The sequence below is a fragment of the Macrosteles quadrilineatus genome, unplaced genomic scaffold (genome assembly GCF_028750875.1).
Source record: "Macrosteles quadrilineatus isolate MER2022 unplaced genomic scaffold, UCM_ALF_1.0 Scaffold_1__1_contigs__length_201487025, whole genome shotgun sequence".
Lineage (NCBI taxonomy): Eukaryota > Metazoa > Arthropoda > Insecta > Hemiptera > Cicadellidae > Macrosteles > Macrosteles quadrilineatus.
The window spans coordinates 200,714,924-200,738,468 of NW_026542594.1; the positions used below are offsets into that span (position 1 = coordinate 200,714,924).

The following is a 23,545-nucleotide window of genomic DNA, read 5'->3' on the forward strand; positions in this document are numbered from 1 at the left end:
GTGCTTTTGCCAGAACCGTAGATTGTGTTGTAAAAATCTATATAAACCTTTTAAATATGTAATTTATATAGCTTGCATTTGATGGTTTTTGTATTTTAGACACAAAAAATGTATTTAAACTATTCACATAAAAACATAAGGTACTGTACATGCAATTTAAATATAAAAAATGACTCCAACGAATTATATATTTGTGTGAATTTTGGGTACTTTCCTTTTAAAGGGAACATTCATTATTATCGATGATTTTTTTCTCGATGAATCGATATTAACAAATTGAAACATATCAGCTGACAACTACGATAAATATTGTTCAGTATCAACAAACAATAATAAAATGAAACTGTTAAAAAAACCTAACATAACTAACCAAAATTGCTGTGTAACATTGAAAAATTCCGTGTTTACCTTGTCTTTTCTGATATCAAAAGGAATTTTTAAATAGTACAACAAGTTTGGTTGGTTATGTTAGGTTAGCTTAGAACAGTTTCATTTCTTAATCCATTTAATAGTCTATTTTAGCCTAAACAAGATCAGTTGTCAATTTGTAATGGATCGGAAAAAAAAATATCGATATATTGAAAAAAATCATTGATAATAATGAATGTTCCCTTTGACAGGAAAGTACCGAATTTTGTTTGATGACTAGAGTCAAATGGTTTCGATAGATTTTTACAACAAATTTGATGATTATCTAATTACATGAACATAGTTTTTTACACATAATTCTAACCACCAGGCAATTTTGTTTAACATTCTGGCGCGGTTTCCTTTATTGTGCTGGAGGTCCTACGAAGGCTACACCTGGAATTTGTTTACAAAATAGTGCTATTTTCATGAATTTCTAAAGACTCAAAGAACCATTCAAATGACAATTAATTGACAGAGGACGTTTGGCACATTTATTATACATTATGTATTTTACTCAGGTCTAAGCTAATTTGTGTGATTTCAAAACTTATTTGAAAACTATTATTGTGCGTATCTATGGTGAAACTATGTTATCCCGAAGCTTGTCCAAGACTACTCAATATATTCTTACATCTAAATTTGTTTGAAACAAAAATAAATTCAACTTTTTATAAAAATAACAGCAGCGAAAGAGTCACAAAATTTTATAAGTCTAAGAAAAGACACTTGACAAATATTTTATGACGTAAGCATGAAGAAAGACACGTTTCGTCTATTTTACAAAATTACATCACCTAACATTGAGTATAGATACAAAAATGATATGTATACAAAATGAGAAGTTGAAACACTCATTGAATAAATGAAAAGCTTATGAGAAAATTTGGCTGATTTTTTTACTGGTTTCCCCAAAACTTGAGCCAATATGATATGTAAAATATTGGACCATTTCTAGGTGGACGGATGAACAATTTTGCCAAACAAAATGTCCGAAGAAAGATAAATCATAAGTTTTTCTTGGTTTTTATTATCATGTGCACTTTGCAATATGATATTGCACCATATCAGTATTAAAATAGTTATTTATCTTAGATTTAGAAATGCTACTGATGTATACTTAAGAGAAATATTTGAAACCTAAAAACAAAATGTTCGCCAAGCCCCAATTGTTGGCTTGGTACGGACCTTATGTTATTGGGGTACAATTTAAAGTGTTAATACTTTTAGATACATTAATTAATGTTTATTTTGCCCTAAAAATGTTTCCTTAACATTACCAAGAGAGACCTGAAAATTAATGATTTAAACCAAGTATTTTCTGTTAACCACAGTTTCTGTTCCATTTCAGAAAGAAGCTGTAGCATATTTTATACACTAACTTTAATTAAATTTAACGTAGGCCTATAAGAAAATATGACATGATAACTTAAAAAATATTTATAAAATTTCGAACATCGTGTGTACTTTTTTCAGATTTTCCATTGTAAACGTGCAAAACCCAGGATCTTCACTCGAGTTTCTTATCAAACTTCTTTATAACAACCTACGAACACTCTTCACTTACTGAAGGTTGGGAATATTCTTCAAGGAATATATCTTCAAGGGAATATATCTTCACGGTTTAAAATATTCTTTAAGGTCGAGAGAAATATTCTAGATTGAAGATTATGTTTGAGGTTGTCAAAACACTCAATCCTTAATGTTAACCATACTCTTTAACTTGTCAAGGATGAAAATATTCTTTAGGTCTTCAAGGTTAAGAGCACTCTTTCCTAAGTCTTCAAGTTTGATAACACTATTTGCCCTCAAAGGTTGTGAATAATCTTCAAGTTGACAAAACTAATTTTACGTCTTTAAGTTTAACAACACTCTTCGCCCTCACAGGTTGTGAACAATCTTCAAGATTGAAAATACTTAAGTCTTCAAATCACCAACTTTCTTCGACCTTAAAGATCTTAAAGGTTGAGAACAATCTTCAAGGTTGACGATACAATTCAAGTTTCCAAGTTTGACAACACTCAGTCAAGTTGGCAAAAATCTTCAATTTCGACAACCTTAATTCTTCAAGTTTTACTCCGTTCTCCTTGTCCTCAAGGTTTATCAAGGTCTCCAGTCACACCAGTCCTGCACGCGCTGCTGCTATAACCTCGCCTGGTAATGCTTGTTGGAGGGTTCGCTTCTAGCAGAGTTGTGGTAAACTGGGTTGTAGCCTCGAGTAAAGGTGGTGAGGGTGTTGGATGGGTTGGTGTAGCCTCCCACCCCGACACCTTGTAGCCTCCACCGCAGAGAAGTGGGGGAAATTACGTCTGGAGGAGGATGTGCCGGAGATTGGGGAACGGCTACGTACTCCCCTAGGCGATCCTGAAACATATTAACAAGTCGTGTATTTAAATATACTAGTGGTCGTCCTGTCGTCGAAACTCGACCAAAAATAATTAATGTACTTACTGCTCTATTTTCTCCCCACACTGTAAATAAAACATGTGATTGGGATTTCTTCCATTTGTTTTGATTTTCTGTTTACATTTTGTTGTTATTTCGTCACCATCATGGCAACCCAGTTGGTCCATGTTAATTTTTTGAAGTTTTCAAATTCGTTTTTTGTGCTTATTTTTTGGCCTATTTTAATTTATAAAAGGATTCTGCACATCTACAGGCTAATATCTTTCTAATGCGTAGTATGCGTAGATTTCCCCTGCGATGCACACGAGCTGAGAAAAAAGGTTTTAAAGAAACATGCTTGCCTATTAATATACAGGGTGTTCATTTGAAAACTTTCCATATCTGTTGTGTGCAAAGGTAAGGCTTTTAACACTTGTTTGTTCTCAATTCCCCCTAATTTGGACATGCCAAATCCAATAAAATTATTTTCAATTTTGAAAAATGCCCCAAAAGGGCCCAATTTGGGGGGTAGGGGTGCTTTTTGAGAAATTTTCAAATGTAAACATGGGTTGTGTGATACATCAATTTAAAGCTCTAATCACCCCGATCATTTTGGTGCAAAAAAAGTTTAATTATCTTTAACCGTATTTACAGGGTGGGTCAAAACGTTTTAAAAAAGGACTTTGAAGTTAAGTACCGTATTACCCTAACTACTGAACGGAACAGCGCCAAATTTCTTTCCAAGCTTATTCTTGAGCTACTCTTTAAGATAACTTGTAGTAAGGGCATTTTCCAAGCTATTATCTAATTTTAAAAAAATCTCAAATTTTAAGAATTAAAGAAAGCTGAAAACTAAAAATTCTTAAATAGCAAGGTATAACAAACTTCATACCACGTGAAAGGTCCTTTTTTAACAAACATTTTACGTATTTAAGTTTTCTTTCTATCTCTTACCGTTTAAAAATTGCAGTGGAAAAACATAATTTTCTATGGTAAAATTGTAACTAGTTTTCTAATAAAACACATTGCACTTTGTACAACGATGTAGTAGGATTCATAACAAATTGATCGACTACTTTTACGTGTGTCAGAATTCATCCTGTTCTTTTCTCATTGGTAACTGAGCCAGTTTCAGAAAACTTCCTAACTAAATCATTTACAGCCATATGACTCAATGTTATACCTGGATATCTATTGTTAAAAACTTTGCAGTTATCCTGGAACACTTTTGTTGTGACCAATAAGTAAAAATGAAGTCTATTTTTTTAAGTTTACACCATATTTGATTAGGTACTACAGGAAATGGTACTTTTGAAATTAGTACTACCATTGACTAGTCAATGGTACTACAGAAAGCGGCCCACGCTTGGGTTTTTCTCATCAGCTATAAAACTTGTTTTTCACAAAGTAAAACGTAATGACTTGTTTGCCTATCTGCCTAAAAATAATTATGAATTGTTTCCTTCAGTTATTGCACCACTTAATGTGTCTAGAGACGAATTTTGGCTGTTTTATTAGAAAACTAGTTACAATTTTACCATAGAAAATTATGTTTTTCTACTGCAATTTTTAAACGGTAAGAGATAGAAAGAAAACTTAAATACGTAAAATGTTTGTTAAAAAAGGACCTTTCACGTGGTATGGAATTTGTCATACCTTGCTATTTAAGAATTTTTAGTTTTCAGCTTTCTTTTATTCTTAAAATTTGAGATTTTTTTAAAATTAGAAAATAACATAGAAAATGCCCTTACTACAAGTTATCTTAAAGAGTAGCTCAAGAATAAGCTTGGAAAGAAATTTGGCGCTGTTCCGTTCAGTAGTTAGGGTAATACGGTACTTAACTTCAAAGTCCTTTTTTAAAACGTTTTGACCCACCCTGTAAATACGGTTAAAAATAATTAAACTTTTTTTGCACCAAAATGATCGGGGTGATTAGAGCTTTAAATTGATGTATCACACAACCCATGTTTACATTTGAAAATTTCTCAAAAAGCACCCCTACCCCCCAAATTGGGCCCTTTTGGGGCATTTTTCAAAATTGAAAATAATTTTATTGGATTTGGCATGTCCAAATTAGGGGAAAATGAGAACAAACAAGTGTTAAAAGCCTTACCTTTGCACACAACAGATATGGAAAGTTTTCAAATGAACACCCTGTATAGATAGATAGATTGGTGAAAGATACAATTGGAGACTTGTACAAACAAGTTAGTGCACACAAGAGTTTTCCAGTTATTGACTTATTGGTGTTAAAGAGAGGCAGAGTTTTACACCACGATTAAAATGAAACAATAATTCTTGATTAAGTCAAAAGATTTACATATCAATTTGTGGATTTCATTTAGACTTAATTTTGGGAAATCACCGATTTATGATTTTTAACATTATATAGAACATAGGTTGGCCTACTGACAGTTTCTTGCTCGACGTGACTTTAAATATAAAAACAATACGTGTACGTAAAAGATACAACGGTTGTTAGAGAACACAATCCTCTCCGTGAATGAGTCATTCTACGGTTTATGTAGGGGTTTCTACGTGTTGAATAAAAAAGTACAATGTTAGTGACACTAAGACTGATAAGAATGAAAGTTCAAATTCGTGGTAGGCAAGAAGAAGCTTCATTACCTGGTGACTTAAGACCTTTAATAAGAGGAGTGTGGTGACTGGTAGGAATCTTATTAAAAAATACTGAAAATATAATCGTTGACATTGAATAATGAAAAAAGCTCAATTACTAGATGATTGAACGATAAACCAGACTCGAGAGAAAATGTTAGTCGTTAATGGCGAGGGACTTTCTTTGAATATAATCCTCGCCTGAATAATTGATTTTAGAAGACATAAAAAAATATTAGCACACCTTAAATAGGATCAAAAAGTAATGGTTACCAAACTTACATTGTAAAACCTATGGACAGGATTGTGGCGGTGTCTGGAAGGTCTGCGTAAGGTTTCTGTTCTTTGATCTCTGGCATGAGAGTCTCGGCCGAGTAGAGGACTGTTGGAGCAACTCCCTGTAAAACAGTTCATTTTGGTAAAAAATGTTATAATAGTCGTATAGAGATATTATACTCGTGATCAGATTGGGAAAATGATTGTGAGGGGCTTTCTTAGAAGAAGATCCATCTTTGTTGACCCATAACTTTTAGCAGTCTGAAGAATGCTTCTTGTCAACAATGGCAACCCAGTTGACTCTACCAGTTAAAGTGACTATTTTAGAGTAATTAGGAAGCCATAATTGTTTCAGTGTATCCAAGAAATCACAGATGGTTAAGCATGTTAAACATCGTAAGCAAGACTTCTCAGTACATTATTTGCGATCCTAAACGAAAATTGACTTGTACATCTTCTTCTTCGTGATGTTAAACAAAAACCAATTTTGTTTAAGAACTATGTCCTATGCGGTTGTCTTAGGACTATGTCTGGGTTGGGATTGCAGCTGTGACAGATTCTTAGTCTTCGGACAACCTCAGTTTCAAAACCAACGAAACGATTTCACCTGATGTTTCGGCCTTGATGCATGTGCCATTCTCAGGGCGACTTACACACTCTTTGCATTTTGCATAGATTTTAACACGGACCACGAAGACTACAAATTTACAATAAAAGGTCACAGCTTAGAAGCCTATCCAGTAAAAGTATGCCATTTTAGAAATCGTTTATATAGCTGAGCATACTTATACTTTATGGGAAAATCTATCCCTCAATATCACCTGTCTGGTAGTTGTACGCCTGATGAGTTCTGGTCTCTCCGTTGAAGCTTCCAGGGTAATGATGAGGATCGTACAGCCGCCCTGGACCGTACATATCAGACCCTCTGTACAACTCTCTACTGGACCCTTGGCCTGACCAACTCTGAAACAATCAAAACCATGTTAGTACTAAAAATTACACTAATTTGTTTTAGAAGAGAATCCATTTTGAACAAGATTGACATTTGAGAGGACAGATACGACAAAATCGATATGATTGAGAATGCCGGGATTCTGTAAAGCAAAATCACAAAGGGTATAAACCAGTTTAGTATATTATAGTATATCATGTAAGAATTGTGCTGTTAAGCGTTGAATTGCTCACCATCATTCGGTTGGACGGTTCCACAGGCGAGACGAGGGTTGTACTGGCGTAGGGTTCAGGTGAACACGACCTCTCCCTCTCGCGGTATTGAGGCGGGGGTTGCTGATGGGTGACCTCCGCGTAGTCCGGGGTCGTGACCTTGACTACAGCGACCTTGAAGTCTGACAGAGGCTCTGACAACAGCGGTTTCGGCTCCTGCAGAACTGTCACTGTGTGCTCTGGCAAAACAAACCGATGTTAAAGAGAAAACCTTTGCCCTAACTTTGTCACCTTAATGAAAAAGAAAGTTACCGGTCAAGCAATCCTTCCAAAAATACCAAAGTAAACAGCAGTAAAAACGGAAAATACTACAAATGAAAATGCTTTTAACTATCCATTTTATTGGTGCACTAAAAGGTGCAGGTTGATACGACAAACCCAAAAAATAATAGAGAAATTTAAAGGAGGTATCTAAATAAAAAGTAGGGAAAGGAGAATGGACTAACTAGTTGGAAAATTACTGATTGAATTACTGAGAGTTGAAAAAAACTTGAAAATAAAATAGGGATTCAATCAAATAGAAAATACAACACAAAAACAGGTTGATGAGCAAAGGAAAAGAAATTGAAATTGAGGAGCACAAAGATCCGGAAAAAATTGAATCAACAAAAACAATCTATAATTTATGTAACAAACAAAAAGAATAAATAAACCTTATTGTAATTGTGAGATTATGAGTTTAAACCTGGAAGAGCGGTCATCTTTGCATCCAACTGGCGTCTGCGCACAAAGAGAAGAGCAGCAAACAGCAAACACATGATGGCGACCAGTGACATGAGAACAACCACGAACCACGTCTCCGTCACGAACTTAGGAGTCGTCGTGGTGAACTCGGGTTGTTCCAATGTGGGGTACCTGAAGAAGAACAAGGTCGTAAGGATAGTAATAGAACTGTTGACATGCTAGTTGTATCACAATATAGATTGGAATATAGAGTGAAATGAAATAAATTATCCGTATATGGAAAGTCCAGAGATTTAATAGACGCTTTCGTATTTTGATTTTCCTTACTTCATCTCCAAAAGACGTTTTGAGAGTTAAATGAATATTTTGTGTTCTTACTTGTCTTTGAACAATCAGGTGATATTCCAGAGTCGAATATCCACGAATGGAAAGTAAAAAGACAAGTGGTACAAATATTGTTTTTCCGCAACCTTTCTTTGTTCCATCCATCTTCAACAGACTTTTTGAGGTGATTTTTTTTGTGCTTCATTTCCTTCAATTAGCAAGGTCTGATACTCTAGACTAGGTTATCCGTGGAAGGTAAATGTTTTTTTCTCCTGCGACCTTTACTTTCTTCATTGCAATAAATCCTTAATGATAATTTTGTGTGATTTATTGCATTTGATAAACAATAGTTCGATTTTTAGCGTCGATGTGTCAGATTTGCGGTTGTTTTAGTCAATAAGCTGGAAACACTCTTATTTAGAAGTTTAATGAGTTTCTAAAATGAAGATGGCGCATACCTTTGAAGATGCACACCTCTTATTTTCTTTGCTTAAAAATAACCAGTGAAGCAGTGAATAAGTAGTAAATCGGCACCTTTCATAAAAGGTATTGCAATGGCATTCAGAGAGATGGCGTTTGTCTTCCAAGAGATTTAATAGGAGAAATATCATTTTTTAGCTGCATCTCACCTGTAGTTGTTGAGAAGTCTGCTATAAGGGTCCAGCCTCAAAGTGGCAGGGCTGCTGTACGGACCTGATCCTACCCTGGTAACTGCAGCAGCTTGTACCAAGTACATCAGCCCGGCAGTGAGGTTCGTCAGCAGCAGTGATGGAGATGCAGCATTCACTGTCACATTCGTCAGCAATGTGCCGTTGAGCGCTGGGCCTCCGCGCACTACCACCTGCATAAACGAAAATCCCTCTAGATGATTTGGATTCAGCTCGACACAAACATTTCATAAAGATGGTTACAGCACGATTTGGAATGAATATTTTCAAAGAACTTATCAATAAAATAAATCACAACTGCGACTATCTTGCGTAATAAGATACGTTATTACGGCTTCATGGAACAGGAAAAAGGACCGTGAAGGAAAGAACAACGCATCTAAACTTTGTTAATGTTTTCATAATTTATTTGGTAAATAAATTCAAACTAAGCATATAGGTTTATATACATATCAGAAAAAAAACTCTGCAGAACGAGACGTATTGCCAAACAAGTTTAAAATGAGTTGATGTTGGTGAATACAATATTGAAATGCAGTTCAACCTTACGAGTTTCCGGCTTACATACTTTATCCTACAATACATTTGAAAGAAGAATTGGAGCGGTCGTGGCGGTCCACGGAAGGTTTAAGACTAACAACAGAAAGAAATCACCAAAAGGTTTAAGCAATTATTTAGGACTTTAGCAGACAGTATCAGTGATCGAACTAACAAAAATTAATTACATTTAAGAGTATATTAAACGATGTATTGGACAATAGAGAAGTATTAATGCCAGAGGGAAGAACGAGGTGTAAAAAGAGCAGACACGTAGAAATAACTTAAGTCATAAATTACTTTAGTCTGTATGATGGGACCTGTCTCCTGATCCTCCATATACCTGGACCGGCCCAACGGCTTAAGACCCGGGCCAGTCTCCAGGTAAACGAATGGTCAGGAGACAGGTTCCATCTTACTGGCTATACTGGGGTAGAGAGATGGTGTTATGTTCGTGATAGCTTCATCAGGCTATGATTGTGTAAAATTTAAGATTCTTATGGGTATACGTTGATGGTATACTTTACCTGATAGTAGCGTATAACCCCACGATGTGTATGTTGAGGCGGAGGTTTCCAAGTGACCAGCACAGCTGATCCGTTCAGCAGCTGTGCTTCCATCTGTGTTGGTGATGCCGTGGGTACTGGAGAAAAAAAAAAACATTACAAAACACTACATGTACAATCATTACAGTGATAGGTGTACAAAAATACACTTACAACGCACTGCACTTGAGAAAGCATTATTACAACAAACTGTCCGTAGCGGATCATCAGTTGAATTATTAAATTCTGAACTAGACTAGACATCCCATCTATATGGACCAGCTGTCACCAAATATTTACTAAAAAAGAACGTAGTTATGCGAGTTATACACGGAAAGAGCTGGTGTCAAAAACTCTATTTTCTTCGTTATTTTTGTTGCTGACATAGTTTGTTGCTATGCCTCACAATAAATTGTTCCATCAGTTTGACTTGGTGAAAAGGTTTGTGTGTTCGAAAACAAACAGGAATTTAGATCAGCACAATCTGACGGTGGCTCACATCAACTACGACGATTTTGATTCAAATAAAAATCTGGTGACAACTTCAACATGGGGATGGAATGTCTGGTTGTATGAAAATAGTCAAAGGTTGAACACACTGCGCTAAAGGAAATACTGTATAATGGCAACCCACTATAACCAGAGCAAATTATCCAGTGCGCAGAGCAAACTATCACTAATACCATAGACTAACCAACACAAGTAGACTTCTCATCCCATTGTAAATTTTGAAGCTCGTTTTTCGTGTCTAGTTCATGTACGCCACACTGGGCGCTAGTGTCGACGAAATTTTGTTTCTATTATTATAGGGTTAATTTATTTATTTGTGCTTTACTGTTTGGTTAAATTACTAGGGGACAATTTATTGTTTATGGTTATATCGTATTATTTGGCTAAACGAGGTTTTAAATGACTGTATTAACGAGAAACAAATTATAAACAAAACACGACCTCTACATAAACCGTACAGAACTAACAAGAAAATTGTCTTCAGCTGTTCCATTAGGATGAGAAATTTACTAAGGGACTATGTTTTATGTATGCTAATACGCACTGAGCAGAGCAAACATCTGAGGATTGTATTTATTAGTTTCTAATTGAATTGAAATTAAAAATAAGATTCGTAACAAAATTATTCGTGATTATCACGAAGAAAATTATATAATTACCAGAAGGTATAATTCAGCTGTTGAAATGTAGCACTTAATGGTTAGAAAACAGGTCAAGCAGTCTAGCAGGTGTTGTTTTGAGTGAGAGAGGCAAAAACAAAGGATCAAGGGGGGTAAAATGTAACCCTTTGTTGACGTCCGTGTGGCCACGTCTTGTTTTACAAAGCACAGCTGTTCAGTGATTAAAGAGCTCAAATAACTTCAGTCTTTTTGAATTAATTTAGTTGATAAGCTAATTAAGCCTATACTGAGATAAAATTTCAAACAATTCGATTTGTTCACTTTTACCAAATATGCTAATGTTTTTTTTTAGTTTTTACTATCTGTAAACGTGTTTTGATACTGTCTTCAAAACGATGTGTTCTGAAATTTATGATTTATCATGTCTTATCCATATATATAAATACCAAAGTCCCATGAACTTTTGAGAACACTAAAAGTCACATCCCCATAAACCATATACGTAAAATGTTCATCATGACGAGAAACCTTGCGCAAAATTATCCATTATTTAATAAATTGCCCTTTAATGTCGTAATTCCTTTCTAAAGGAAGTTTTCTATTATACCTAATGCTAAAAATAGCTCATCTGTTCTTATTTGCTTATTCTTCTTTCAATTTATTAACTTAACTTTTTATTTTCTAATAAAATCAGTGTATGTTAGATCGTGAAAAATATTTAAATGAGAGTAGTTTGTTGATAGGGGTTTTAGGGGTATAGTGATATTATATTGTTTAGGGATTGGCAGTAAACGAAATATTAATACTAGTAGTACAAATTAAAATTACAATTGACGGGAAAGATACGATATTTTGGAATACTCTTTAAAATCAGGCGGAAGCACACCTGGGGGGCTGTTTTACGTTTTTACTGATAAAATAATAAAATTTGATGACAACTTTTTATAAATACATTTTATATAAAAAGACGGAGAAGTCCACAACACCGACACAATACTTGCTCAAGACCTCTCGACATCTCGGAGTGTTACAATTTGGGCTCAATCTCACCTTCCTTCTTTCATTTAGGTTTTTGTTCCTCTTAAATTGCCTTTGTTCCAAATTTAATCAGCTTCTCTAGCACGTATTGTTCTCTTCAGGTTCAAGTCTTAATTAAATGTTGTCAAATTTGTTGAATTATAGATTGTTGAGATTTTTGCCATGTATATTTTTTGTACTTTTTAATAAAACTGTAAAAAAATGAAACTGCAGTATATGCGAAAATAAACAGTTTTAGACTTATTTATTTTAAACCAACTCAAACTTGACTATTATCATTGAGTATAAACCTAACTAATAGCATTGAGTTAGGTTTATACTCAATGCTATTATTCAGTCAACGAACAAATCCTCCATATGCAGACTCTGTATTGATATTTTATTTATAATTAAAATAATACGTCAGTAATTAGTTTATGGTTTATTTAGGGACGACATAAGAAACACCATGCAATTGGTTTTTATGGAAAGTAAAAAGTATTCATTCACGCATTCTAATCGTGCTAAAAAATTTTATGAACGAAAAATGTTTCAGAAAAGATAAAATTAATTAAAAAATAATTGTTTTCCATAGCTGTTGGTCAATTTAAATGCTTGGTATCTTAGTATATTTTCACTAAAATAAAGCCCATCTACCACACTAACAATCATATAATTCCGTAAAATTTCATCGACCCTAAATCTATTCTGACCACATAAAATTATTCATCTGTAATGTATCTTCTGGCAGCATAATCAAAGAGTAAATTGTAGGTAACTTAAAAAATAAAACTGAAAATGATATTTAATTCAGGATTATTGGCCATTAAGAACTACACATTGAAACATATTTCAGATTATACTTGTAAAGTAAATAATTAAACATATTTTTTGTAAATTTTTCTTTTGTTATGAATTTATTGAAGACAATTGATTTAGTGCGTTGATGTAATTTATTTATTGTTATTTCTCCTATAATTATAAATCCGTTTAGCTTATCGAGCAGCATACATGTTTGTAATTCTACAATAGCACAAAGAGTGTTTGTGGTATCCATTCAGAAACGTTTTTGTCCTAGGTCAAAATAAAACATGTATACATTCTTTTGCGAAATTCTTTTTCAAAGTTTAATATGGCTATTACCCCGGAATCGTTTCCTTCAAGCTAGACCCAGGGGTCGCGGCCTTATCACTTAGACAAAATCAATTGGTAATTTGGCTGGATTTGAACCCAGGATCTCATGGACCGAAGTCCAGAGCTGTGCTACTAGACCACCCCATCCATTCATCAACTTACCATCCTCCAGAGTCCTGACAGTCCGTGAGTTAGATGGTCGACCGTCGATGTGCTTGTAGAAGGGTACGAGGAAGAACTGGTAGCGGGTGTAAGGCATCAGACCTGTCACTATGAAGCCTGACGTGTCTCCGGCGTGGAGGACCGTTAGAGCGTTGGTCGTCTTGGATCTAACGTCGAGACCTCGGGAGTAGATGTACACTCCCTCCACAAAGTCAGAGATCAGTATCTAGAGACAGAGACATGTTATAGTCTGTATGATGAAACCTGTCTGCTGTGAAGCCTGACGTGTCTTCAGCATGGAGGACCGTGAGAGCGTTTGTCGTCTTGGATCTAACGTCGAGACCTCGGGAGTAGATGTACACTCCCTCGACAAAGTCGGAGATCAGTATCTGGAGACAGAGACATGTTATAGTCTGTATGATGTAACCTGTCACTATGAAGCCTGACGTGTCTCCAGCGTGGAGGACCGTGAGAGCGTTGGTCGTCTTGGATCTGACGTCGAGACCTCGGGAGTAGATGTACACTCCCTCCACAAAGTCGGAGATCAGTATCTGGAGACAGAGACATGTTATAGTCTGTATGATGTAACCTGTCACTATGAAGCGTGACGTGTCTCCAGCATGGATGACCGTGAGAGCGTTGGTAGTCTTAGATCTGACGTCGAGACCTCGGGAGTAGATGTACATTCCCTCCACAAAGTCGGAGATCAGTATCTGGAGACAGAGACATGTTATAGTCTGAATGATGAAACCTGTCTGCTGACCCTCCTGATTTTGGTGCATTAGGCATTTCCCAAACGTACAAAATCACGTTAAACCCAATTACAAGTGTTATTTAAGACTTGCAATGCTCACCTCCCAGCCTAGCTTGATGGATGTAGAACTGATTGGAAATATAGAGGAGAGCTCCAAGATGTTGCCTGTAGAAAGGGTGGCCATTGCTTCCCTCACTTCCTCTGGTAAATCAGCTGATTGCTCAGGCAGAGTAACGGGGGATGAGAGCGGACTGGCGGGAGAGAAACCGTGGGCGTTCTCAGCCCTGGAACAAGTGGTCAAAAACGTGTTTCAACAAACATAACAGTTATAGAATCGTGCAATTGCAGTAAGGTTATTTTTACTTAGAGCTTTTGTATGGTTGCGTGATCACTAGGGCCTATTTTATATACAACAACCTCGAAAAACACCAAAAGTCACTTCAAATGAGTACAATTCTTTTTCAGTGGCCTCTTTTTTATCAGTCATGAACAACAGTTTGTATTATTACATATCTTGTAAAGTTGAAATTGTCCCAACCATTGAAAAAGAGAAGGTTCAGTTCAAACAAGAAAGTATGTTATTTTATGGTTCAAACTAGCAGTACTTGATCAATGGGCTTTCATTATCATCATCATTTGGGGAGACTTTACAGGTTAATGTGTGTCAGCACTTCGGGCATTTTCACTTCCCTGAAAAGCATCTAGAAACTTAACTGACCTGCAAGCCTGATCTTTCATATTTACTTGGCTAGAGCTTCCTGAGGAATTTTCTGTCCCTTATTCGATGGGATTTTAAGTATGATAAACTACACCTTAAGTAGAGACCTCAGAGTACCCACCTGACAAGGAAGACGTAGGTCATGTTTGGCAGAAGGTGGTGAAGTGCGTGAGTAGGACCAGGGACCCTGTGAGCCACGGTCACCCATCCCACTGTGTGTCCTCCAGGCTCACCTCCAACAGGGCGTCCTGACAGTTCCACCTGGAATACAGGAGAAACGTGTTGAAATGGAACATAGGGATTACGGCTGTAGTGTAGTAGGAAAACATTTTGGTGTTGTGTTTTTTACTTTGTGTGAATACATTTCTATGGATTATGCAAATTGTTTATCAGCATTTTGTTATGCATTCCAAAACTGCGGAAAAGCATCACACACGTCATCTATTGATAATTGGTAGATCTATTGATCTATTGATAATTGGTTACAAACTAAAGTTTGTGCAGTATCTGCCATAGAGATCGACTCTCTGTGCAATATCCTCTGATTAAATATATACATGAAAGAGGAGGTTAAAGTTGAAATCGTTAGAATTTCGCTGTTGGAGCAAATCACTTTTTTATTTGGTGTGGTTTACAATTGAGTGCGAATCACATCATAATCAGTCGTTAATAATATAGTTTTATTTGGTGTAGCCCCTACCTAAGCCCCCATTCGAAATTCAAACCTCAAAGTCCCCACCTGATAGCCTAGAAGGGATGACGAGCCTATCTGCGAGTGGCGGCTCCAGGAGAGGGTGACGGAGCTGCGGTGGGCGGCGACCACCAGAGGGCGGCTGGGCGGGCCTGGGAGGGCGGCCAGGGTGGGACTCCTGAAGAACGCGATGTCAGAGTTCCTGAGGGACTCTAACCGCAACTTGGCGGTCCAAGTAGCCTTGCCGTGTTGAGATGCGGCCACACAAGTATAGAGGCCCTCGTCTGTCCGCTGCAGATCTGGGGATTCATAAAGCATACAACTATAAAAAAACTTCCCTATTCTTCTTTGGATTTCAAACAGTATAGTAAGCGAAATAAATTTTAATGAAATGATTTTTAAGTAAGTCACTGATGGCTAAACCTTTGTATCTACCACATTCTCTTGTATTTTGACTGTAAGGACTGTGGCAGTGTTGACTTCAACGTTTATCCTTTTTCGTTTTCACAATTTTATCTTCGTGTCTGTGTTTTCTTTTAGTTGGTAGCTATTTAATTCTCTTAAGCTAAGACTTCTTCAGTGCTTCCCAGTTTGTGTAATAAGCCTGCAATTTTAGGTTCCCTCATCAGGTTTCCGATCCCAAAAAGTAGCGAAACTTGTTTTTTACTCATCAATAAATCTTTTTACTGACCTAATCTAGCCATCAATTGCAATAAACATAGCCAGGAGTGCAGTAAAATGTCTATTTGTAATGTTAATTTAAGTGTACCATTAAAAATCCTTGTTGAAACGCAAAGCATGTTGAATGTTACCAGCTGTGTTTAGACAATGGAAAAAGAAGAATACAAATGCACGACAAATGCATATGAATCCGACAGATGAGTCTATGCTACATAAGATGAATACTGTACCTTCAATGTAAAGAGTGCCATTGTCCAACACAGAGATCCTGGGATGCATCGTGAGCACTGGGGAATGGTCCTTGTACCACGTCACTTGTGGCGATGGCTCTCCACGGACCTGTCAAACAGTAGAATCAGGGCAAATGAATGAAATGTGACACACTCTTAATGACTGATATATTCGATACTTTAAATCAAAGATTGAGAAAAGTCATTACCACAACTCAAGAGAGAAAAATCATGATTGACAGAAGAACCGGTCACTCTTCCTGGGTGTTAGTGTGTAGATTTTTCGATAGGGTTACTAATAAAGCTACACATTTTTTCGCTGAGCAATTCATCTCGCGCTTTTGTAGCCTCGATATTATAAATAATGGCTTCTTACTTTATGTATGTCTTGTACCAGACGATACTCATGAGTCATTATTCTTTCAAGGTGAAATTCTAATTTAGAGGGCATGCAATTCGTCCGACAGGCCACTTTGTCGACAAGCCAGTTAAGCAAGTGACACGTCGGTTAAATGTTGGCATCCTAAATTCATTCAAAATATTAATTAGAGTAAAAGAGAAAATTGTAATCTCAGAAACTTGATTAGCAACAAAGTCGGCAAATAATATTTCTGAATCATATTTTGGACAACTCGAATGACTAACCTCGCACTGGAAGCTGGCCTCCGTCTCCAAAGGTAGTGTCTGGTTGGCCGGGCCGAGGACGATGACCGGAGGAGGATGAAACCCTTGTGTCACCGTCAGTCTGGCAGCCCAGCTGTCAGATCCGGCGGAGTTGATGGCGTTACAGACCACCCCGAGGCCAGTGTCGTTTCTGGTCACCTCCTAAAGTAGATTTAGAAAATAATATGTTTTCAAAATAATCAAACTCAAAAGACGAACTTTTAAGAGTCGTGGCTTTTGGTTGTAGTGTTGACACCTTTTACCTCTCGTCTCAGTGGTGGTAGAGAAAACTTTTATATTAAAAATTCTCATTAAATATCTTTGACAAATAGTAACCTTAAAAAGGTGTTTCAATGAGACAACGAACTTTTTCTGTCCCCCCTCCAAAAATAGTTTTTCATTTTAGTTCTTGATTAGTTTACTACTTATTTTTGGCCAAAATGCTAAGTCCATTTAAGTTTTGTGGCAAGTATCCTTATCCGTTCAGGCAAATTTTCTCTTATTATTAATTTACATCTTGTACCACAGCTTACTTTAATAAATTAAGTCCAGGTAACCCAAAATTTGATACGTAGTCAATCCCTCCTCACTTTTCTTACCTGCACTGAGAGTACGTTGATCCCGTCGGTTCCCAGGGACGCGGTGAACCTTCCAGCAGTCTCCCCCGGGAACAGCAACACCCTGGACCCCTGGACGGTCCAGAACACCGAAGGAGAAGGTTTCCCCTGCGCCTCACACTGGAACTGCGCCGTTTCTCCTGTGGCCACGGTCAACTCCTCGGGTCGCGAAATGATCACCGGTGGTGCTGCGCACACAACGATGAAATAACTTAATCAAACTTGATAGATACTGAAAATCCGCGATTTGCAGACTAAGATTTTGTCATGGCTTGTAATAGAAACCAGTTTTTGTAAAATCTACCACAATTATACCCCGACCTGTACGAGATGTGATGGATCTCTAAAACAATTCCCATTGGGTGGGAGCGAGCTGAAAGTAGTGGTTAGAGCGCGGGACTTCAGTAAAACAGTAAACAAGTGTAAACTAAGTCATGGCCCTCCCTTTCCACTTTCCCACACTGGTAGGCTCAAGACCCGAATTTGTACCTACCACGTGGAAACTATTTTCAGTGTAAATATATAACAAAAATACATTATAAAATAATACAACACATAAAATACATGCACTAATATATGTTTTATTGTTTCAGACTCATAAAAACGATTCAGAACGATTTCAGATTCGTAGACTATAGTGTCTACGATTAAAAATACAATTTAACACAAGATAAATAAGGCTTCATGATTGTAAGTCAAACCTGATTCATGATATTAAGAAAGCAAACATAAAAGACAGAAGAAAGAAGAACATATAATTAAATAGTTTATTTTAAACTTTTTGCTCTTCGATTTTTAGCCAAATAAATGATTCACCATTTTAAATCTTTCAATTTTTTTCATTAATGCTATTGTTTAGAAAAGGTTTTCTATTGTTCCAATAACATATTTTGTAGTCATGTAGTATACTCACAATGCACAGTCAGTGTTGCTGAGGCTGTTAGACTTCCAACAGCGTTGTCGACTTCACAACTGTACTCGCCCTCGTCCTCTGGTACCACAGAATCTAGCCTGAGACTACGATCTTCCAAAACGTGGACCTAAAGAAAAACAAAACTCAGTAGGAAAAAAAAACAAAAACTTGTAGGAAAATAAGACTTAAGACTGAGACTACAACTTTCCAATACGTCGAACTAGGAGGAACGAAACATTCATATACGTTAGATGAAACTTAAGACCTAAGGCTAAGACTACAAACTTAAAATAAATGGTCATAGGAGGTCCACAACAGTACTAGCCAAAGATGAAAGTTAAATATTTACTGTAATCTGTACAGCTAAAGCTGGGTTTTTATTCAAGTTTTACATGCTATATAAATAGAGTAGCCATATAGAATAGATTTTGTCCTGTTGGAAGTGCTATTTTGGGAAAATGAGGCTCAATTACGCGATATTTACCTACCCATTTATTCATCAGAAGAGCTTTAGAGCATAATTGATCAAATTAAATCAAGTTGGCCTTAGACACTAGTTATGATTATTTTAAGATACATAATAACACCCTCCCTAGACCCATGCTCACCCTGCCTAGAGGCATGCTTCCACCTCCAGCGGTTCGCCTCCATAGCACGTCCGGTGGTGGGTCTCCAGCAGCCTCGCAAGCGAACACTACACTGGCTCCTGCCAGAGCCACCGTGTCCTTGGGGCCTCTCAGGAGGTGGGGCTTAACTGTTGGGAAGGAAGAAATATTAGTTTATGTATTAGGGGAACAGAGATGCTGAACGGGTGACATCATTCTTCTCACGTGGTAACTTGCATTGCTGTAAGCTGATAACGTCACGTCTGGCTCAGAAATCCCACTTTACTACTACTTTTAGCGAGTATTATGTACAGCAGAGTGAATTTGGGGTGGATATTCTACATAAACTGAATTGCTCTACCCTGAACCCACTCGTGAATCAGAGAAAAAAAAACATAATGTGAAGAGCAATTATCAAGAAAATGATTATAGGTTGGAAATAGAAGTTGGGATAAAAATTATTAATTGTACTAAATATGTTTAAGCATATATTAAAGGAGTAGAAAATGTCCTACTCGTTAAATGCCTACTCCTCCTCTGGTTCAAGTTAGTAATGTGTGTACAGCAGTGAAACGAGTTATGTTTTAACTTTTTAATTGTGCATACAGTAAAGGACAACATTTGTTTTAAATACAGTTGTTTTAAACATAAAAATGTATGTGATCAATGATTATTCTAGGTTTTGTTATAATATTATGTGAAATAATATATAATGGAGTCCCTGACAAAGTTTTAGAAGTTTCAAGGAAAAAATGTTTTTCGACATTAAAATATAAATTTTTATTTAATTGGTTGGTTTCAATATTTTTGAATATTTTAATTACGGTCATCTAATAAACTATCGATCAATATATTCGTCATTTCATTCGAGGACCTAGAAGACTCTAGAAGCTCTTAATTTAAAATGCAACCAAAGTCAGATTACTTAATTATTATGAAGTGCAATAGATACTGTGTTTACGTAACCAATGAAATGTACTGGAATTAACTACTTGTTTTCTTTCCAGGATGTGTTCAGAAACTGATTTGGTTAGCTATCCTTTAAACACCCTTTTGCCGCTTACTCTGTATATACTTACCATGGACCTTCAGCTGGGCCACCTGGGACTCCCTGGAGCCAACGGTGTTCTTGGCCACACACTGGTACCTGCCTTCGTCCCCTGGTCGTGCCTCCTGGATAGCTAGGTTGCCTCCATCCACAATCTGTAGTCTGCAACATGTGTAAAAGCCAAAAAATGAGTTTACGTTGAGGAAACTGCGATTACGTTTTGGCTAAAAAACGAGACACAACTGTTTCTTCCTTTCCTTAGGCGTTAACACTATATAGAACATACTCTATCGATGTACCTTGTAAGAACGATTTTCACCCACTAGGTGTACAATGCAGTTGTCTGCTTGCAAAATTGAGCGGAGCAAGCATATAAATCCAACGCACAGTTAAGTCAATGCTAAACACATTGACTGGTTCACATAAATGAAACGCCTCCCTGCAGTATCCAAAGTCAATAGTACGTCTGGACGTAAATGGAATGTCTACTTTCAGTATCCAAATTCAATGGTGTATAGCCTATTTTTTGTTTATACATTTTGTAGTTAATATGCTCTACGGTTGCTACATTTAATTGATCCGATTGCGGGTCCCTTTTGTTCTATATTTGCTACGTGCTAGTTTAGATGACATGTTACCTTTGAGAACATTTTTATTGTTTTATTGGAAAATACTGACATGGCAACCAATCAACCCTTAAGGCCCATGTTAAGTTTATAAAATTTTAAATAACCGTAGGGAAAAGTCCTGTCCTGTAGTCTGTTTTGTACCATTTCAGATTTATACCTTCCCATGATTGTTTACTATGACTGTGCTAAATTTCGTGCGTATTGCCTCAATTGCCTTTCAGGAGGAGTATTTGTAAAAAAGTAGAAGAGTTTTTTAAGAGCTTTGCTCACTCCTCTCAATAATTGTTCCAGATACACTTTTAACAACGATTTAGACCTAATATTGTTTCAACTAACCTTATATGAACGATTTCACCTATTTCCATTTTTAGCCCTATAAACGATTGTCGTACCTAAGTAATTTGAGCAAAACCGATAATTCTCTACGCCCAACGGATCGATGCCCGGCTAATGCCCGATTGTTGCCGGGGAGTTTCAGTCCCGACCGGGCAATAAGTTATTCAACAGAGGTAATTGCCCACATCCATCTCGCTGAGATGATCAATTCAACAATTCAACCCAACTCTCTCTGGACCACTTTATCAGTAAACTGTTAAATCCTCTCTTAAACTCTCGAGTCCATCATGTACTTACATTGGCGATTAAACACTAAAAAAATTTGTTAAAGAGTTTTTACGTAAGTAATTTAGTATTTTTTATTTTTGAGTTTGAAGTGGGTTATGATTGCACCTAAACATTTTGGGTAGTGGATTTCGTTAAACAGCATAGTGTGAAAAGTAAAGTTGAAAATACGTTGTAAGTAGAGAAATTAGTTGACCGGGTGTCCGATAGGGTAAAATACTCCCCTTACAATCTGAACATCGTTCAATACTGGACCAAAGTGATATATATCGGGCTGATGTGATTTCTATGGAAATGTTGGCGTTAGGTGATACGAGTTTTTGACGTACCCTTAAAAAATACATAAAAAACTCCATGAAAACTCTAAGACGCAAAAAAAAACTTTTGAAAAAATTGTATAGTCATTGTAACGTTTTCAAAAAAGAAAATTAAAAATACTTACATCCTGAAGAGACATTTTTAGATTTTTAGGTTGAATTTTAAGTAATCTATTTAAAGGTAAAAGATTTTTCATCACTCCGTAACGAAAGTAACTGTTTTCGGTAACAGCTGACATCAATGAAAGTAGTCGTTTCCTAAGCTCTAATTTAGGGCGAGGGAAAATCGATCAGCTGATTTTCCCTCGCTCTAAATTTACTTTCCCTCGCTCTCAATTAGTTCTACATTTATTCACTACGCGCGCTAGTGTTTTGTAATGGTTTAATTTAATGATTTGAATCAGCTGTATGCATTGTTCAAAGTTGTTTTATTCTTTTATTTTGACATTTAAACAAAATGTATTGAGAAATATGTGTAGGTTTCCTTTTATAAAATTTTATTTTATTTTATTTTGATGTTCAATCAAATTAATTGAGTAATAAAATAGTTGTAATATTACTGAGGTCTGCTATTCTGTGTTGGTGTATTTTTGCGTCGTGATGAAAAGTATCGTTCATAACTCGTACCGAAGTTATTATCCGGCACTTGCTCCATTATTCCCGTCCTCGGCTTCGCCTCGTACGTGAAAATAGCCCTCACATACTCGGCTTCGCCTCGCACGTGAAATTGGTGTTCCCTGTGTTCGGCTTCGCCTCACACAAAAACTTGAGCGCGCGACAGAAAATGCCACTTTCGGTCCTAGTAATGAAATATACTATTCTCTTACTATTCACATCCTGTGATTGTGGATGTTATATACAGGATTCGTCCAAAACTTTCTTAATTATAAAGATTATGCTCGGAATCGGTCTATGAATTTTCTTCAGCTTGGTGCTTGATGCAAAACCTGCACAACTCCTATACCACGGAAATATTTCACCGTAAAACTAAATTTTGAAAAATTAAATTAATAGCTTTATTTAGTTTGTGATGTGTTTATTCATCTTAATTCATCCATAAAGCGAACTCAGACACAACATTCGTCTTTTTAAAAGACTTGTATACTAAACACTGCTAACGCTACGAAAACAACACATTCTCCAATGGGATGGAAAGCAACCTTTTCAAAAGATTAAAGCGGGAATGAAAAACGAAATGAGAAGAAAGGAGAGGACAAAACACGTGGATCAGAATCGCTCAGCCGGGAAAATAGCCATTGTTGTATCTTAAGCAGCCAACTGGCGACAGGCCAGGTATTGAGTAGTCGACTGACGTTCTACAGCAAGTGTAGCAGATACAAGGCGAAACTCCGACAAAATACATTATTGAAGGTATAAATCTGACAATGCAGTGAAGAAATTAGTATCTAACAAAAAACCACTAAGTGGTAACACTTTCCCCACCAAGTCAGCAATCCAAAAAAGTTAATAAATCATTACTTTTTCCGCCAAGAAAAACAATGTAATGTATGTAAGTTTGGCAACTTGGCGGCAGACTTTTGCTTGGTTTTTTTCATTTAAGTTACGTTCGTGGATAATTTCACAAATCAACTTCCCTAATTAATTAGTCCAACTAAGTATAATTTATGAAATGTGGCACAAATAAGGTCAAATTTTGTAAAATAAGCTCTCACCTAGCAATGTACCAATGGGAGGGATACTTGCTCAATGAAACTAGTTTTATGGTATTTTTTTAAAGGGATCGAGCAAAAGTCTGCCGCCAAGTTGCCAAACTTACATACATTACATTGTTTTTCTTGGCGGAAAAAGTAATGATTTATTAACTTTTTTGGATTGCTGACTTGGCGGGGAAAGTGTTGCCACTTAGTGGTTTTTTGTTAGATTTTATTTATTTTTGTAGAAAATTAACAGTTAAAATAAAAATCCTCTTTTCTCTGATATATAG

At 36.4% G+C, this 23,545-nt stretch overlaps 1 protein-coding gene across 1 annotated transcript in view; it reads right to left on the reverse strand.

Annotated features, from left to right (window-relative positions):
• Window positions 1–477: 477 nt before the first annotated feature.
• LOC128994304 (roundabout homolog 2-like) overlaps window positions 478–23,545 on the reverse strand; it is an 85,605-nt gene continuing 62,537 nt past the window's right edge. Inside the window, exons 6-22 of the mRNA XM_054418747.1 lie at window positions 20,065–20,195; window positions 18,989–19,134; window positions 18,381–18,507; window positions 17,450–17,655; window positions 16,833–17,012; window positions 16,188–16,296; window positions 15,325–15,575; window positions 14,707–14,846; window positions 13,968–14,151; window positions 13,114–13,339; window positions 9,653–9,768; window positions 8,550–8,761; window positions 7,598–7,767; window positions 6,874–7,091; window positions 6,510–6,651; window positions 5,695–5,810; window positions 478–2,772 (exon numbers count right to left, since the gene is read on the reverse strand). Of these exons, the coding sequence (XP_054274722.1) occupies window positions 2,551–2,772; window positions 5,695–5,810; window positions 6,510–6,651; window positions 6,874–7,091; window positions 7,598–7,767; window positions 8,550–8,761; window positions 9,653–9,768; window positions 13,114–13,339; window positions 13,968–14,151; window positions 14,707–14,846; window positions 15,325–15,575; window positions 16,188–16,296; window positions 16,833–17,012; window positions 17,450–17,655; window positions 18,381–18,507; window positions 18,989–19,134; window positions 20,065–20,195 (2,896 nt within the window). The 3' untranslated portion in view covers window positions 478–2,550. The remainder of the gene's footprint in view (window positions 2,773–5,694; window positions 5,811–6,509; window positions 6,652–6,873; window positions 7,092–7,597; window positions 7,768–8,549; window positions 8,762–9,652; window positions 9,769–13,113; window positions 13,340–13,967; window positions 14,152–14,706; window positions 14,847–15,324; window positions 15,576–16,187; window positions 16,297–16,832; window positions 17,013–17,449; window positions 17,656–18,380; window positions 18,508–18,988; window positions 19,135–20,064; window positions 20,196–23,545) is intronic.